Raw genomic sequence first — 15908 nt, forward strand, 5'->3', positions numbered from 1 at the left:
TTAGCAAAATTCACATAAATTGTTTAAGATGGCAGAAGAATTTGCATATCACATTTATAAGTCCGTGTTGACTGGTCGCAAGAAAAGTTAGAATGGGCTGGATCCTCTGACTACACATTGCCAATTCCTCAGTCTTTTTTTCTTTTTCCTTTTTTAATTGAAGTATAGTTGATTTACAATGCTGTGTTAGTTTCTGGTGTACAGCATAGTGATTCGGTTATACATTTTTTTTCATATACTTTTTCAGTATAGGTTATTACAAGCTTTTAAATATAGTTCCCTGTGCTAAACAGTAGGACCTTGTTGTTTATCTATTTTATATATAGCAGTTAATATCTGCAGATTCTCTGGTCTTTTAGAGTTGTGTTGCACTGTCATCTTTCCTTGGATCATGGCCATGGTCCTCAGCTGTGGCTGCATAGTGGGAACACTGTGGAACCTATAATCCACTGACACCCAGGTCTCACCTGGGAGATGCTGGTTAGTGAGCAGCCCCCGGGAGCATCACTGATCCGGGATATCTTTAAGCTGCCAGATCTCCTTTGGCAAGAACCACTTTGTTGGCTGTGTGTTGGTGACCGTTGTGAACTATTAGAAGGAAGTCACGGCAGAAATACAGCCTCGGAAGGGAAAAGATAAATCCGAGGCAACAGGGGATTCAGGGAGTGGAAAGGCAGTGGTTTAGGATGGACCCTCAGGATCGGGAGAAGCAATCCCCTCTGGTTAGTTCGGCCTTGACCTTGCTCTGGCTTTTGTGCCCCTCAGGTATTTACATTGTTGACAGGAGGTTCTGCTCTCTGGATGATTCTTGCAATCAGCTGACCAAGTTTCTCTATGGATTTTGCAAACAGTCACGCCGCCAGAGGATTATTCAGAGGAACCGAACCGAGAGGCTCTCGGACCTTCTGGATTGGAGATACTTAGGCAGAGTAAGCAAGTTCATGATCCACACAGAAGTACCCCTGTAAAAACCCCGCCGGACTGTCAAAGAATTGACTCAAGTCGTAATCTGTTAAGTCGCTTCTGTATCAGAATTCTTAAGATCTCAGGGATGTTTTCATGGACTTCATATGAGTACTTTTTAACTTGATATGAGTTTGCAAAGTCCAAACCCCAATTCTTCATAATTAGTTTGAGCCCATAGCAGCCAGTCCTTCAGGATCTCACCATGATCTTATTCATTATTCTATGGCCAGTACTTAACTGGATGCATTACAGGTATTGTTTCAAGAAGAGGAGGAAAACATCAAGAGGAAAGTCCCTATTTTATTTCACTCTAAGAGATAATTGACCATATTCCTCAACTACAGTGGGGAGTGAGAATAGTATTGTTCCTCAAAATGACAGGTACAGGGGCTGGGGGAGTGTATAGCTCAGTGGTAGAGTGTGTGCTCAGCATGCACAAGGTCCTGGGTTCGATCCCCAGCACCTCCATCAAAATCAAATAAATAAACCTAATTACCTTCCCTCCCCCCAAAATGAAAATAAATGGAAAGATAGATAAATAAATTAATTAAAAGAGGTTTTCTAAAGTGGAAGAAAAAAACACATACAGGAAATACCTCCCTTCAATCGTGCAATATGTTTGTAAATACTCAGATGTTCGTGTAGTTAGGCTCTGGATGATTTAATAGAAGCTAAATTGACTTTGCCTTCACATAATGCATCTGCTTAGATACTGCTCAGCTCTGGGTGACGGATGCAGACATCAGCTGAGTGTCTACACACACTAACGCCCGTAGCGATGCCCATACCACTCTGGGAGATTAATTTCACTGTCTTCATTTCATCATGAAAGCAGGGTCACAAGTCATGCTTCTTACCTAAGGTCTGAGGCAGGATTTAAACCCAGTCTGTGTAATTATTCAGGCCTCATCTTCTCTCCAGGCCGCACTGCTTCTCTGTCGAATGAAACCAGTGTTTTCAGTCACCTTAGCACTCAGCTCAGCGTTCACTAAGCTTTCCCCCTCCAATTTTTGGTACTATTTCTTTACCTATTTATTGAAAAACAATAAAACTCTAAGTGGTCACATGTTTTCTGATTCTTAAATTTAGGATGAAGAGAATCTGCCACTTTGAAAAATATGTATTTTTGTAACTGGGAGAATAAGATTTTATATACTAACTTGGTTACCGAGATATATCGAGTCGTTTTTAACCCGTGGATTGGTTTTCTGTCATAGTATTACCAGCATGCCAGGCACCTGACATTAAGCAGAGCTTTTCCAGATAAATTCCACATGGAACCCACATCACCACCCACGGTAAATAGTTTAAAGTATTGTTTATTGTTTTCAAAGCTATTTTTTTTTTTAATGTATGGGGAAGTCCTAACAATGCCTTTGGTTTGGGAGTGGCTGAGTTCACAAACGGTTGTGCGTGTTCCTCGTGCTGCAGCGAAGTAAATGGAGAAACTGACAAAGCACACGAACGCAAAGTGCTCAGTTCAGAGGTGACTTATGCCTAGAGGGAGCGGTCAGCTAATTCCAGCCATCGGAGAAGCTCTTTCATTCAAAGCTCTCCCTGCCTTAGTGCCGGAAACCTCTCTTAGATATCCATTCTTTTGAGAGCTGTTGAAAAATAAAGTGGCTCGTTTTAATCTGAAGTGAATCTGCTCTCCACGGAAAGGCTTAAATAGAGGGTGATGATTTGGCAAGAGCAGGAGACAGACAATTCAAGCACCACAGGAGGAACTGGACCAGACGACTGTGTTCTATTCAGCAATGCCCACCAGGGAGTCTTCCTCTAAAGTTCACTTAGGTATTTATATAGGATACTTATAATGTAGGCTACTTACAACATTCACTTAAGAGGATATAAGAGAGAAAACACAGCTTGAAGTAGGGGAGTAGCAGGCACTTCTCTTCGATGCAATTAGTCCTGACAGCAGTCTACACAGCAGTGCAAGAACGGAACTTCTCTACCCGCTACCCACCAGATGAAAACCTAGGTGCAAAAGATGAAACCCATACCACTGAGTACGAGATCCATTTTAGCTTAGTGGTTCTGCGCCCCACAGGAGCCAATACCTCATGTAAATCTTCAGGGACAAGCTTCTAGGCTCTCCACAAGCAACATGTGCAATTAGCAAGAGCCATCAAATTCAAGGATTTCCAAAAGCTACAGATCTTCATGAAGTGTTTATAGATCCTCCAAACTCAGTTGTAATTTTCCAATCAGGAATCACTTCTACCATAAACAATTTTGCCTAATCCCCTATATTCTGCCTCTATCAGATGTCTGGGGAACAGATCTAGAATGTTAACCCAAAGTGAAATCTGTTCAACCAGACAATGAAAGTGTTTTGTGAATCCCTCAGTATACAAATTCCAAGTCCCGCATCCATGATTCTATCAGAATGAATCTCTTGGTTTATTTAGAGACGGTCCCTGCCTTTGATGATAATTCAGCTTTATTCATGCATTTATTTAGCAAGTTCGGCTAAGTACGGAGCTCCTACTCTGAGGCAGATCCTAAGTGCAGGATTCAGCATTCTTTTTTGTGTCGCTTTCGGGTAAAACAGCCGAACCTTGAAGTGATGGTCCATGTAGTGACAGAATGATGCCTAAAAATAGTTGAAGTACAGAGTGGCAAGTGCTGTAACCACTTTATGCCTTTGTCTTCCGGATCAATGGAGCATAGGCACATCTAGAAAGCAGGGACCATGTTTTTCATCTTTGTTTCCTCAGTGACATCATGATGCCTGACCCATAGGTGATACTTTAGTATGTGTTTGTCAAATGCGTTATCTCGGTGAATCTTAGGTAGATGGGCAATGTGACTAAAAGCTAGTGACATTTGCTTGCTAACTAAGAGGACCTGTTGGAATTTCAAGGTCAACGAAGTAGCCTGGCTTCCAGGATTCTTTCTAGTGGTGGCTGTCCATGGAGTATCCAAGGTGTCCACATTCTGTAATTGGAGCAAATCTGAAAGGTGACATAGAGATGGATAATATCAGCAGTGCATCGTGGCAGTTGATATGAAAGCCTCTGGGGTGATCACAGCCCTGGAACGCATCTTTGCTTTACCACTTACGTGCTGTGTGAACTTGGGCAGGTCATTTGGCCCCTTGAACTCTCAATTTTCTTCTGTAAATGGGAAGAACAAATTGATTGGAGATTAAATACAATCATCTATATATAGCGCCTGGCACATTTTCAGTATTCAATAAAAGAAGGCTATTTTATTCCATGAATCTCTCTTGGACGGACCATGAAGAAAATCCAACTATGTTGTTTATTATGATGCACATGCAATGTGTTCACGCTGTTGAAAAGTCAAGACGTTGTTATAATGTTTTGTGTCTTATTTTTGTCTTTGGCAGACAGAAGGGTTTAAATACCCCAGGCCTTCCTCGGTCCCACCTTCTCCTTCGGGGTCCCAGGTCTCCAGTCCTCAGAGCAGTGATGGGGAGGATGAGCATGAAGATGACAGATACGATGAGGAAGAGGAGGCGGAAAGGGATCGGTTAAATATCAAGTCCCCATTTACTCTGGGTCGTGTTCCTCACGGAAAGAAGAAGCTGCACGGCGAATACAAGAACTGAATTCCACTCTTGTTGAACAGATTCGTTTAATGAGAACACAGCAAGAAGGATTAAAGAAAAGAAAGTGCCACCCATTTCACTCTCTTCTAAGTATTACAGTGGGATCTATTCTCTGCCTAAAGAGTGGAGGAGACGAGGTGAATGGCCATTTTGTAATTTATAATAAAATACAAATTATTTTTCCCCAACTCCTTTTCCCCCAGTAAATTTAAGCACAAGGAAGGGTGTTAATTAGAGGAAGACTGTAAGTATTTTTTTAAGTGGTTATTTTAAGTAAGAAGAATTTTCATTTCCTAATGTTTATTTTTAAATTAGCATCACCACAATCCTTTGCTTAGTGTTTCTACAGCTGCTATGCCTGCTGAACAAGTCTGCCATTTCCCCGCGAAAGGATCCTGATCTTCACCATCAATGTGCACTGCCTATGTATAAGTTGATCTTTAGTGATTATTTTTATTTTTCACATGAGTCAGAATCACGAGTTTATATGTAGCTTGGCAGACAGTCAAACTCCATAAGACGATAGCTCCCTTAAATTCAGATTTTGATGCATATTAATTCATATGTACAAGGTCACTTCTCAGATTAATGATGGGAAGATGTCACCATCTGTACTATACCACCTGTACGATCTTTCTGTTGTTTAAATGAAAGGGCTTTCTGAAAACTGGGTCAATCTTCCAACTTTTAAATCCTAATGAATAAATATATCAATATTTAAGGCTTTAACTCTCATTGATAATGTCTCATTTAAAATTCTTTTAGAAGTTTCAATAAGATAACATGTACAAAACACCTACAGGATAGTGCCTTACAAAGGGTAACATCTAAAATCAATAAAAACCGTTAAAAAATTAGCAAAAAGACAACATAGAGTCTACTTAATTATAAGGACAGTGTCTCTAACGCATTCATAATGTGCTTAGAGACATGGTTGAATGAGTGTAGTTAAACATATTTGTGTTTTAAATGTAATTAAATCTAAATTAGCAAAAACAAAAACCCAAACTAACACACATTCATGCTCAGATTGTTTTTTCCACAACTGAGGATTGACATATTTAGTTCACAGTGAATATCTTGGTTGGCATATCAATTGGCCTAGGTTTGTAGAGGGTCTAAGACCGTTTTGGTCTTCTCAGTGAGGGACTGCTGATAGCAGCAAGGGAAGAGGAACAATGAGGGTGTGTCAGATGGTTCAAGTCTGACAGAAAACTACCCCAGCCCTCCTGTCGCACCATTGTCAGGGAAAAGTAGAAGAATGGTGGATACAAATAACAAATCAGGAAGGACAACTCATGAGTTTACAACCGGCTTCCATTTTAGAGGTTTAGGAAGAAGGAACATAAATTGCCTCAAGCCGAATCCCTGAAAAATGCCCTATAGATATCAATTAACTCAGCGTCTGCAGAGCAGTTTGGAAAGTTGTGCAGAGGAGGTCAGAAAAAAGATGAAATAGATCTGTATTATGATACAAATACTCATTTGCTGAAGTGCCAGTAAGATCTCATGATAAAATGAGTTTCACTCTGGTAATAACCATGAAAATATACCCCTAGTGAAGTGGCACAATGTGTGTATTCAAGGAATACTCTTGACTGCTTAATTGGTTGATCCGCTGTTACTGAAAGTACCAAAGGTACAGGACACGTATTCTGGGAATAGACACAATATATTTAAATAGCCTATACATACAAGCCTGTGTTAGATGAGTAAATAATTCTCAATAAACTGGACATACACACTGGCTAGAAAATCCACTTTAAAATCAAATCATAATGAATGACAGGCACCTATTATAATGCCACATAGATTTTTTTTTAATGCTGGCACATTATTTTTTAGCAGAGATCAATGTTACATTAACTTGAGCATAGTTATTATGCAATATATTATTGAATATAATTATTCAATGGTGAAAAGAAATACAGACAAATCTTATAAGTAGGGTTTTGATTACTTAACACAGTAAAATTGTAATTCCAAGTTACAGAAACATTCACATAACGATATTCTTTAGCTACTGACTAATAGCTATATACTGATGACAGTAAGAATTAACAATACTTTCCACTTATGACATTTATCGATAACAACTTTCAACTCATTAGGTCAAAGGTAATTAACATGATGGTCATACTGTAATTCCAAATAAATATACTATGATGCTTGCTGTAGGTATATGGGTATATGTATTTTTGGGGGGGGGGTATATGTATTTTATTTTTCAGATAGTACTGAAACCTAGTTGACTTTTTTTTAAATGAATAAATTTGAATAAATTAGGCATATTACCATATGCACTTACGTTATTCAGGGTGACTTCATGTAGTGCTTTTATGTCAAAGGAAGCTTAGCATTCTAGTCAATTATAATAAACAGTCTTCGAGCCTCTTTAGCCATGGAAAGTGGTTACCTCTGAAAAGCTGATCTGTTTCTTTTGTACAATGCACCCAAGAGTAGAGTGTGTCTCTATCTGCTTATTTCCCAGTAACGTTTAGATCCACATTTCTAAACTGAATTCAGGGAGCTCCACAGAGAGTGCAAAGTGGGGGGCTTCTGGCTACAGAACCTTCCACTGGCTCCAGCCTCACCAATGGTCCCCTTTCTCAGCAATCACATCCCTGGAGGTGAAAAAAAAAAAAGAGGCAAAAGCAGTGGGGATTCACTGCCAAGTGACAAGACAATGCAAATGGGTAACAATGAAAACACCAACAACTAAGAATTATTAGTTCAAGGTGGGTATTTGTTGTAACAGAAAGAACCCTCCTCTAAAGAGCCTTCAATCTTATAATTATAGATGAGCTGAAATATTTGAGAGTAAGACACAAAGTGATCTAACCAGGACCTGACGCAATGGAAGAGGGTGACAATGTTCTCACTAAGAACTAGACATCACTTTAGCTTCTGGAAGACTAATACTGGCCGGGTGTGTTCCTAAGATCACAAATGAAGTCAAAGGAGTCCAAAGGCTTTATTCCCATGGTTCATGCTTCCAACGAGAATAGAACTATAATTGAACGTAATCTGATATATTTTCACCACTTTAGCAGTCTGTCTTCTAGGAATCTGGTTTGATCAAAGTTTTCTTCTCCAGCTGTAAGAAAAAAAAATTGCATGAAATAAACCCTGATCCTATGTTTTACAAGAAGAAAAGATAAGATGACGGGAACCTCAGGAAATAAACATTTAGCCCCTAAATTATGCCAACTCGTGCACTCTGCTACTGAAAATGAAAAAAAAAAAAAAGGATTTTGAGTGATTTTGCTTCAGAATTTCCCCCGTCAGCTTGGAATACATCATGGAATACATCTGACATCTGAATTTCCACAGTGAATGAAACTATAACATGGTGTGTTTGGTAGCAATCTGAAAAGGTCACATACCTTGCTCTAAATATGCCTCATGTCTAAAATACCCACCAGTACAACCATTCACTTGCATCAAGGTACTCTTTCTATATTTCCTGTTAAAATGCATTGTAATTGGGAAAGATGACATTTGCACAAATTCTCTTATTAGCTGAGCTAGAGGTCTGGGGCAGATGTAAGACAAAAAAGAAGTGAAACTTGTTGACTGGACCAGACGGGGCTGCACAATTTTACAGCAGGAGGGGTAGTCCCTCAGCAAATAGTTATCCCATGCCATCTGTTCTTCCTCCCAGTAGCTCAGAGATGACAGCAGTTTCCTGGGACCAAAAAAAAAATGGGTCAAAGGGCTGAAATCAATGATGGGAAAGAGAAAGGAAGTCATGGGAAGCAAAATGCTGCTCCTAATTTTCTCTAAAGTCATCTCCAGAGAAAACCACTTTCCCCCAGTTAGTTACAGTATAATTTGAGTGTGTGAGTTACATTATAACCTGAATCGCTAGCACATTTTGAAACACGGCAGATAATCGGCTGCTCTATTTAAAGGGAAGGTGGGGGAGGTGGTGGGAATAGCTCAGTGGTAGGTCCTGGGTTCAATCCCCAGTACCTCCATTAAATAAATAAATAAATAAATAAATAAATAAATAAATAAATAAATAAATAAATAAATAAATAACATTAAAAAAATTAAGAGGGGAAAAAAGCTCAACAAGTAAGGAATCATCCCTGTATCTCCTCCACTAAACTAACATTCCATAAAATAAGTCCAAATAACATCAGAATAAAAATGCTGAAGGTGACTAGTGATTATTATATCATATGAGAATTCAAATCTTTTCCATCAATTTAGGCTAATATAATTTTGTTTCCTCATTTCATCATCAGAGGCAGGCCACTTTGGAAACTTCAATAATTTAAAATTTATGTTTATTTTCCAAAAATGACTTGAAGTGGGGACCTATAGTCACATCTTTCCGTAAAGTTTCTAATAAAGATCCCGTTCTTCTTTAAAATTAGCTCTCCCTTCTCCGTTCCAGCTCCCATCCATTTCTAGCTCTGCACATCTTCCCAGCAATCAAATCTAAGACGCCACCATCAACCCATCTCCACCAGTGCTGTTTTCCCAGTGACTTCAAAAATCGGCAAAAATGCCAGCGTTGAGTTTAGAAAAGATCACCTTGGCTGCAGCATCTTCTACCCATGATTCAACTATTTCTCACCTGTTCCTTGCAAAGGATCTGAGAGCCATGCCAGCTAACATCCACTTTCTCTTAACTCTGCAGTTAATTTTCTTTTCCAAAATTCCTTCTAAACAAGGTTTCAGAATGAGCATGGCAGCAGCAAATCGTACCGCTGGGCAGGGGCTGAGGGACAGACTTGCGGATCATGATTTAGTGATCATGATTCAATGACCCCCCCCCGCCACCGACCCAACACAATCTTCCTTGTCCTTGGATTTTGTACTCTTACATAGCATTCTGCTATGTTTGATGCTTCTAATCACTCCTTTTTTGAAACTTCCCATCATCGACTTTTGGGATACTCCACAATTCCAGTTCTCCTCTTATGTTTCTGCTTGCCCCTTTTAAGGTACCTTTACTGATATGATTTCCCCCTTTCCCTTGATCTCTGGTTACTCTCCAAGGCAAATCCTTAATTACCTGCCCTTCTCTCACTGCATCTGCGGCCTGGGAGAGATTTCCATTTTCCCTTTCAGCCTTTATTAACCAGCTCTGAATTTCCTGTTGTTCCCAAACCTGACATCATCAGTCATGTGAGGAAACTTCTTCAGGATCTAACTTCTGGGGCCTCACTCAAGCAGTATGGAATCAGAATCTCTGGGCCAAAGACCAAGAAATGTGTATTTTCAGCAAGTTTTCCAGTTAACTCTGATGGAACCAGTCCGCATATGGAGAGCACAGAACCAGTGACCTATACACCTTTATCCACTGGAATGTCTCTGGTACCTCCAACTGAACCTTTGTGATATCCATAGAAATTTTCATTCTCTATCAGTGTCACCATTTTATTTTTTGACAGGTTTTTTGACAGTTGTTGTTTCGTGTGTGTGTGTGTATCATGATTTTAAACTCTCACCCACAATAATTTAAAAATGTACTTTGGGGTGGGGGAGGACATAGTTCAGTGGTCAAGTGCATGCTTAGTATGCACGAGGTCCTGGGTTCCGTCCCCAGTACTTCCATTAAAAAATAATACTAAAAAAAATTTTAAATGTGCTTGACTCTGGATTCTGTTTTATACTTTTAGCAAATAGTTACCCCATGCCATCTCTTCTTCCTCCCAGCGTGGCTCAGAGTTGAGCCTCCGTTCCTCCTGACTACCTGGATCTCATCGCTTCCCTCCTGAGTCACTTCATCTCTCACTGACTTCCCTCTCCAGCCTTTCCTCTTCAGCACAATCCATCTGACCAGTGGCATGGTGTGACTGAAAGAGGTAGATTCCCCCAGCCTTGAGTTAAACTCCCCACATCCCTTCTGACTGTTGGCGTGACCACAGGAAAGCATATACACCTCAGGAAGGCTGTTCTCTGAGTGATAATGATCAGCGCGACTATCTGACACACAGTGGATGGTCCCGTGGTGCAGCTATTGTCACTGCTTTTGTTCTTACCCCATATGCAAAGACCGGATTCATCATCCTTCATCCTGTCGTCTCTTGCGTAAAACTCCACAGACCATCTTACTGACTCTCATATAGAGAATAAGTTACCTCCCCTTCTCCATCCTTGCCTAGTATGTACCTGCTAGGTGACAGTGGCATGTGACTCCATCTTTCTGTGCCTCTATTTCCTCATCTGTAAACTATGGATGGTAACAGTGCTTACTCCCTAGGATGACTCTGGGAGGTAATCTATTTGATATGGATCAATAAATGTCTTAACTCGTATCAAGTGCTTAGAACAGTGCCTGACCCACTGCATTCTAGTAAACCCTCAGTACTTATCACCTAGAGGTAGTAAGAATAGTAGCTGAAGTCTCAGAATGTGAGAGTTGTAGTCATGGCTCTAGCACGCTCTGCTGCTCCACTGACTGTTCACCCCTGAGTGAAACATGGTTGCTTCTCAGCAATTTCACGTGGTTCAGACTTTAGTAGTGAGTAATTGGATTTGTGATTATTTAAACCTCTTTTGTCCTCTATGAAATAACAAAGGTGGACTTGGAGTGTTTTCAGTTCTAGAGTTCTAAGAGAAATCAAGGCTACGATGGGCTCTGGACTGTGGAATTAATATGAAATCCCCCAGCCTCATCAAGGAAATGTTTTGACATTCTCAGGCAGGACTCACTTTAATGAGAAATATCCTGCCCTTTAAATAATAAACATCTCTGAATTTCTGGGGCGGGGGGAGCAGCTCGTAATTATTCCTAAAAATCTGAAAAAAAATAAAAGCAACTTTGTTGTGCTCAATGCAGAATCCCCAAAGCACTCAGAGCTTCTCTGTCCTGCAGCTGAAAGAGGTCACTATACTCGTACCTTCTTGCGGTTTCTGCAAGAAAGCCCACAGCACAGCTCCTGCCTCTGGAAAAGTCAGTAGCTGCGGATTTGGGCTTCGTCTTTCTGGAGAAACAAAAATATACATGATTCTGTTAACATTTAAATATTCATCTCGATGAATCCTGTTCCAGTATCTACAGTCCTGGAGAAACCTCTGTGAAATAGCTTTTCCATCCCTTCACGAAGGGCTCCTTACACAGAAGGATTTTTATGAATTGAAACATTGCACACTCCCCTTGGACACTGCTTACAATTGGTTATGTTGTGTACTGCAGGGAATGGAAGAGAATTTAAACTACATACAGTACAGAATTTCTTGAAAGCAAGGAGGATTAAGATACAGAGCCCAAGAAAAACTTCCCCCTCAGAGCTTACAGTGGGGTGTCTGGGAGGAAATGTTTAAATGGGGTCCTGCTTGGAGCCTGGACTATTTCCTCTCTTGTTCCTTCCCAAGCAGTTTGAGATGCTAGTCTACATCCTGGCCACATGTAAGGCAGTTATTTGACTTAAGGAGTATCTGCAACATATTCAAAACTATTTCAAATCTAAGTGGACAGAAAATAAAACGTCCTGATTCAACACAAACCATGACTTTTAATTGGGGAGCAACTGAAGTGGCGAAACAAACCTTACCCTCATACTGTAAATGAGGTTAATTCCGCGGCAGGCTTGGAGAAGGTAAACAAAAATGTGATAAGCACCTACTATGTGCCCAACATAGTGTCTGGCGTTTTTCAAAATGAGTGGACTTTGCCTTTTTACCATTTTGATCTCTAATGTTTATCAAAATGAATGGTATTTTTTTAAGGCAATGGCGTGGAAAGGTTTATCATGAAAAAGAACAGTTCTTGGTTCCATTCTTAAGCCCCCTCCCCCCCCTTAACTATCTCTGGTTTTGAACCTTTTGATAGCTTTTTTTCAGTAATATGATAGGGGCGCTTGAAGTTTTTAGGCAAGTCACTATTTTGGTGATGATGATGACGATAGTAACACTGACAAAAACAGCAGTGTTTAAGAGAAATCTTGTTAAGACCCTGCGTTAAAGAGGAGACATTTCTAGGGGCGGGCGCACAGCTCTCACCCCTCCCGACCCGGGAGCGGAGCCCCGGCCGCGCCCGGCCGCGGAGAGCTCCCCGGGGACCCCCGCGCACCCGGCTGAGCATCGGCGAGCGAGCTGAGCTCGGGGAGCCGCCCCGGCCCCCCCGCCCCGGTCCCCGCCGCCCGGGCCCCACCGGCGCCAGCCGGGCAGGCGGGGCCGGCTCCCCCCGGGGCGGCCCGCGAGCCCCCCTCCCCGTCGCCGGGCCGCGCCCCCAGGCTCCCGCGCGGGCACTCACCCGGCGGCGGCCGGTCGGAGAGGTCCTTCCTCCGGCTGTGGTCGGAGATGAAGCGGCGCCCCTCTGCCAAGGCGAGACACGGGCTCAGCGCCCACCCGGCCCGGCCGATCGTGGGTCCCCGGGCCGGGAGCCGGCGGGGCTGCCGGGGTTCGGATGGGGGAAGAGGCGCCCCGCGCCCCCGGGCGGCCCAGTGCGCTCTAGGGGCGGAGGCCTCTGTTCCCAGTCGCGCCAATGTGTCCCCAGGGACCCCAGTGTCTTCCTTTGCGCAAGTGCCTCCAACCCTCCGGTTTAGAGCGGAGGATTTCTAATAATCAGAGTCTTCCCCCTCCACCCTTTCCGCGCCACCGCTTCCGCCCCCATCCTCTGCTGTCTTTGTCCCTTGATTAACTGCGACCAGGAGCAAACGCGATAAAATTCTCTCCCCACAGCTTTCCTGTCTATCCCACGGGTTCACGCATCCCCAAGGATCGCCCTTTAACTGCTGTCGGAACTGCCAAGTATTTGCAACATACGTGCGCCCTTCAGGTACAGCATAGCTTGAGGGGTCCAGTTCCTTCTCTCAAAGAATCTCTACAACCAGGGGAGAAGAGCGAAGCAGTTAGTAACACGTTGCTGCCCAGAATTCTACTGGGGGAAAAAGGGGGGAGAGGGGGAGAAAGGGAAGAAAAAAAGGGCAGAGAAGGAAGAAAGGTGAAGAAAGAAGGAAAGAGGAAAGAAGGAAGGAAAGGGGGGGGAAGGTAGGAAGAGAGGGAGGGAGGAAGGAAGGAAGAAAGGAAAGAAGGAAGGAAGAAAGGAAAAAGAGGGAAGGAAAGGAAGAAAGGAAAGAAGGAAGGAAGGAACGAAAAGAAAAGAAAGAAAGAAAGAATAAAAAGAGGAGCAAGAAGAAAGAAAGAAAGAGAAAGGAAGAAAGAAGAAAGAAAGAAAGAAGAAAGAAAGAGAAAGGAAAAGAAAGAAAGAAAGAAAAAAAAAGAAAGAAAGAAAGAAAGAAAGAAAGAAAAAAAAAAGAGAGAGAGAAGGAAGGAAGGAAAACAGTGGTTACACAGCACATTCACGAGCCCCCGTCTTTGCATTTGATTGCATTTGCAAATACCTGCGGAGCACTGCTGGAATTTCCCATGAAAGAAAACACCAGGGAAAGAGCCAAGGTTATTACCACCAGATTTCTGAATCCCTACAGGAAAAAATGGCAGAAAGTCATTTATTTCTGTGCCTATTGGAGCTTCCAATCCCTTCTTCGAGGCCTGGACAATTACAAGCCCCTTCCTTTTTGCTATGTTCTGTTTTAGCACTCAGTGTGTGGGGAAGAAGGGAGTTCCCCAGTTTATCTTCTAGTTAATCCACAGAGCTCTTTTTCTTTAAAAAAAATTATTTAGATATACGTTATTTTCATTATTTAACTCAAATGAGGAATTGGGTGAATAAGTGAATCTTTTTCTTAGTAAAATCAAGTGATTCTGATATTTTTAAAAGCATAATGTTTAAGCATCCTTGAGCCTCTAAAATACTTACTAAACATAAAAGTGGTAGAAATCAATTCAGCTTTTCATAAAATAGCTTAAAAAAAATCTCAAGTAAATAAAACCTTTACTTACCTTCATGTTCTGCTCCTTTCCAGAAACTGCAACAAGTATTACTTTACCTGTGAGTTTTCTAATCTTGTTCCGAGGGTGGGGCTTTTAAATCTCAGTGTCAGGGACCCCTCCTGATCTTCCGTTGAGTTAGAGTCCACAGGGACTTCATGTCAGTCTTCAAGATTGAAAGGATCTGATGATGCCTCCTGGGAGATTCAGCTGCAGGAAGCAGAGGAATGATTGATGAGTGGACACTGTTTACGGACCACATCATCCAGGAGATATTCTGCATAAGTCTGCAACATAACCTTTACTTTTCCTACTAGCTTCCCAAGGCATCACCATCATCACCATCATCATCATCATTATTAAATCAAATTGTTAATAACTCCAGGCAGAGTCAAAAGTAAATGGACAAAGTAAGAAAACTTGTCTTAGGTAACTAGCTATTGAACTATCACTATTGAACTATCACTGATGACTAAAGAAGAATCATTTGGGTAAAAATGAAAAGATTAGGGAATCACAGTGGAATTTGACATCAGTCATTCACTTAATTATCCGCTCAGTTATTTAACAATATTTATTGAATGCTTACTGTGTATTAGACATTCTTCCTTTTAGTTCATAGGACACAGCCATGTATTAAAAAGACAGATTTCTGCTTTGATCATGCCTGTCTTCTAGTTGGGAGAGAAATACTTCAAACTGGTAAATAAGGTAAGTACAGAATTTTTACTTGCTTTATAAAGGAAACGTAAGCAAAATGATGTGATAAGGTATGTGGTAGGCTGTTTTAGGGGAGGTAAAAATCCAGGGGGTCTGGTAGGATAAGGTAGAGTTAGACTTGGGATAAAGTGGGATGGGAATGAATATTGCATGCATTCCAGGCAGAGGAAAAAAATAGCAAAATCTTAGGATGGCAAAGAGCTTGACTCTTTGGCTTGCTGGAGGAACAGGAAGAAGACCAGTGGAGTCAAAGTTGTGTGGGTGACAGGGGACAGTGCTGTGAATTGAGGTTGGAGAGAAAAAAAATGGGCCAGTTCATATGGGAATTTGGTTATAAGCAAAAGATGATGATGGCTTTGACTAGGGGAGTGCTTGCAGAAAATGGAGAGCTGTAATGAATTTGGAATGTGTGTTGGACGTAGAAAATATGGACCTGTGGATAAATGAGATACAAGAATTTGAGAAAAATAAATCAAGGATGATTCTTAGACTTTTGGTTTAAATAGCAGGTGCATGATGAAACCATTTTTTGAAATTGGAGAGACTTCATAAGGAACCAAATAAGAAAAGGAAATTAAGAGTTGTCTTTGAATGTATTAAAATTAAAATATATATTACACAACCAAGTAGAAGTGCGAAGAAGACATTTAAAGATGCAACACTCTGTAGAGCTCAGCAATGGGGTCACCTATGGATTTCTTCTAAGGGCAGGAATGATTGGTTTTAAGAATTTTGAGAATTCTAAGAATTTTAAAGTGGGGGGAAAAATTGGAGATTGAAAGAACACTTAGGGAGATAATGGAGTTAAAGAGAGGAAAAAGATTGAGCATGAACAGAGAATGAGACA

At 41.4% G+C, this 15908-nt stretch overlaps 2 protein-coding genes across 4 annotated transcripts in view; one reads left to right on the forward strand and one right to left on the reverse strand.

Moving 5' to 3' along the window:
• GYS2 (glycogen synthase 2) overlaps positions 1 to 5270 on the forward strand; it is a 39724-nt gene extending 34454 nt beyond the window's left edge. Inside the window, exons 14-16 of one of the 2 annotated variants that reach the window (XM_032473002.1) lie at positions 852 to 929; positions 2184 to 2264; positions 4325 to 4461. In XM_032473002.1, coding sequence (XP_032328893.1) covers positions 852 to 929; positions 2184 to 2233 — 128 coding nt within the window. In that variant the 3' untranslated portion in view covers positions 2234 to 2264; positions 4325 to 4461. Of the gene's footprint in view, positions 1 to 765; positions 930 to 2183; positions 2265 to 4324 lie in introns of both variants that reach the window. The other variant, XM_032473001.1, reaches the window with a different exon arrangement.
• Positions 5271 to 6202: 932 nt separating this feature from the next.
• Positions 6203 to 14523, reverse strand: SPX (spexin hormone). 2 transcript variants are annotated; one of them, XM_032473003.1, is made up of 6 exons: positions 14401 to 14523; positions 13852 to 13932; positions 13274 to 13331; positions 12762 to 12824; positions 11407 to 11490; positions 6203 to 7643 (listed from the first exon to the last, which is right to left on the reverse strand). In XM_032473003.1, exons 2-6 carry the CDS (start codon positions 13876 to 13878, stop codon positions 7585 to 7587), a joined length of 291 nt encoding a protein of 96 aa, XP_032328894.1. In that variant the 5' UTR covers positions 13879 to 13932; positions 14401 to 14523; the 3' UTR covers positions 6203 to 7584. The 2 variants fall into 2 exon arrangements, with proteins under 2 accessions (XP_032328894.1, XP_032328895.1); XM_032473004.1 differs by having other exon boundaries at positions 13852 to 14519.
• Between the last annotated feature and the right edge of the window lie 1385 nt (positions 14524 to 15908).

The sequence above is a fragment of the Camelus ferus genome, chromosome 34 (assembly GCF_009834535.1).
Source record: "Camelus ferus isolate YT-003-E chromosome 34, BCGSAC_Cfer_1.0, whole genome shotgun sequence".
Taxonomy (NCBI): domain Eukaryota; kingdom Metazoa; phylum Chordata; class Mammalia; order Artiodactyla; family Camelidae; genus Camelus; species Camelus ferus.

Coding starts and splice junctions, on each gene's coding strand:
- SPX (XM_032473003.1), bottom strand. CDS start 13,878: ATGGGAAATTCCAGCAGTGCTCCGCAG. Junction 13,332..13,851: donor ATTCCAGCAGTGCTCCGCAG/GTATTTGCAAAT, acceptor CCCTGGTTGTAG/AGATTCTTTGAGAGAAGGAA. Junction 7,644..11,406: donor CTTGCAGAAACCGCAAGAAG/GTACGAGTATAG, acceptor TTTTTCTTACAG/CTGGAGAAGAAAACTTTGAT.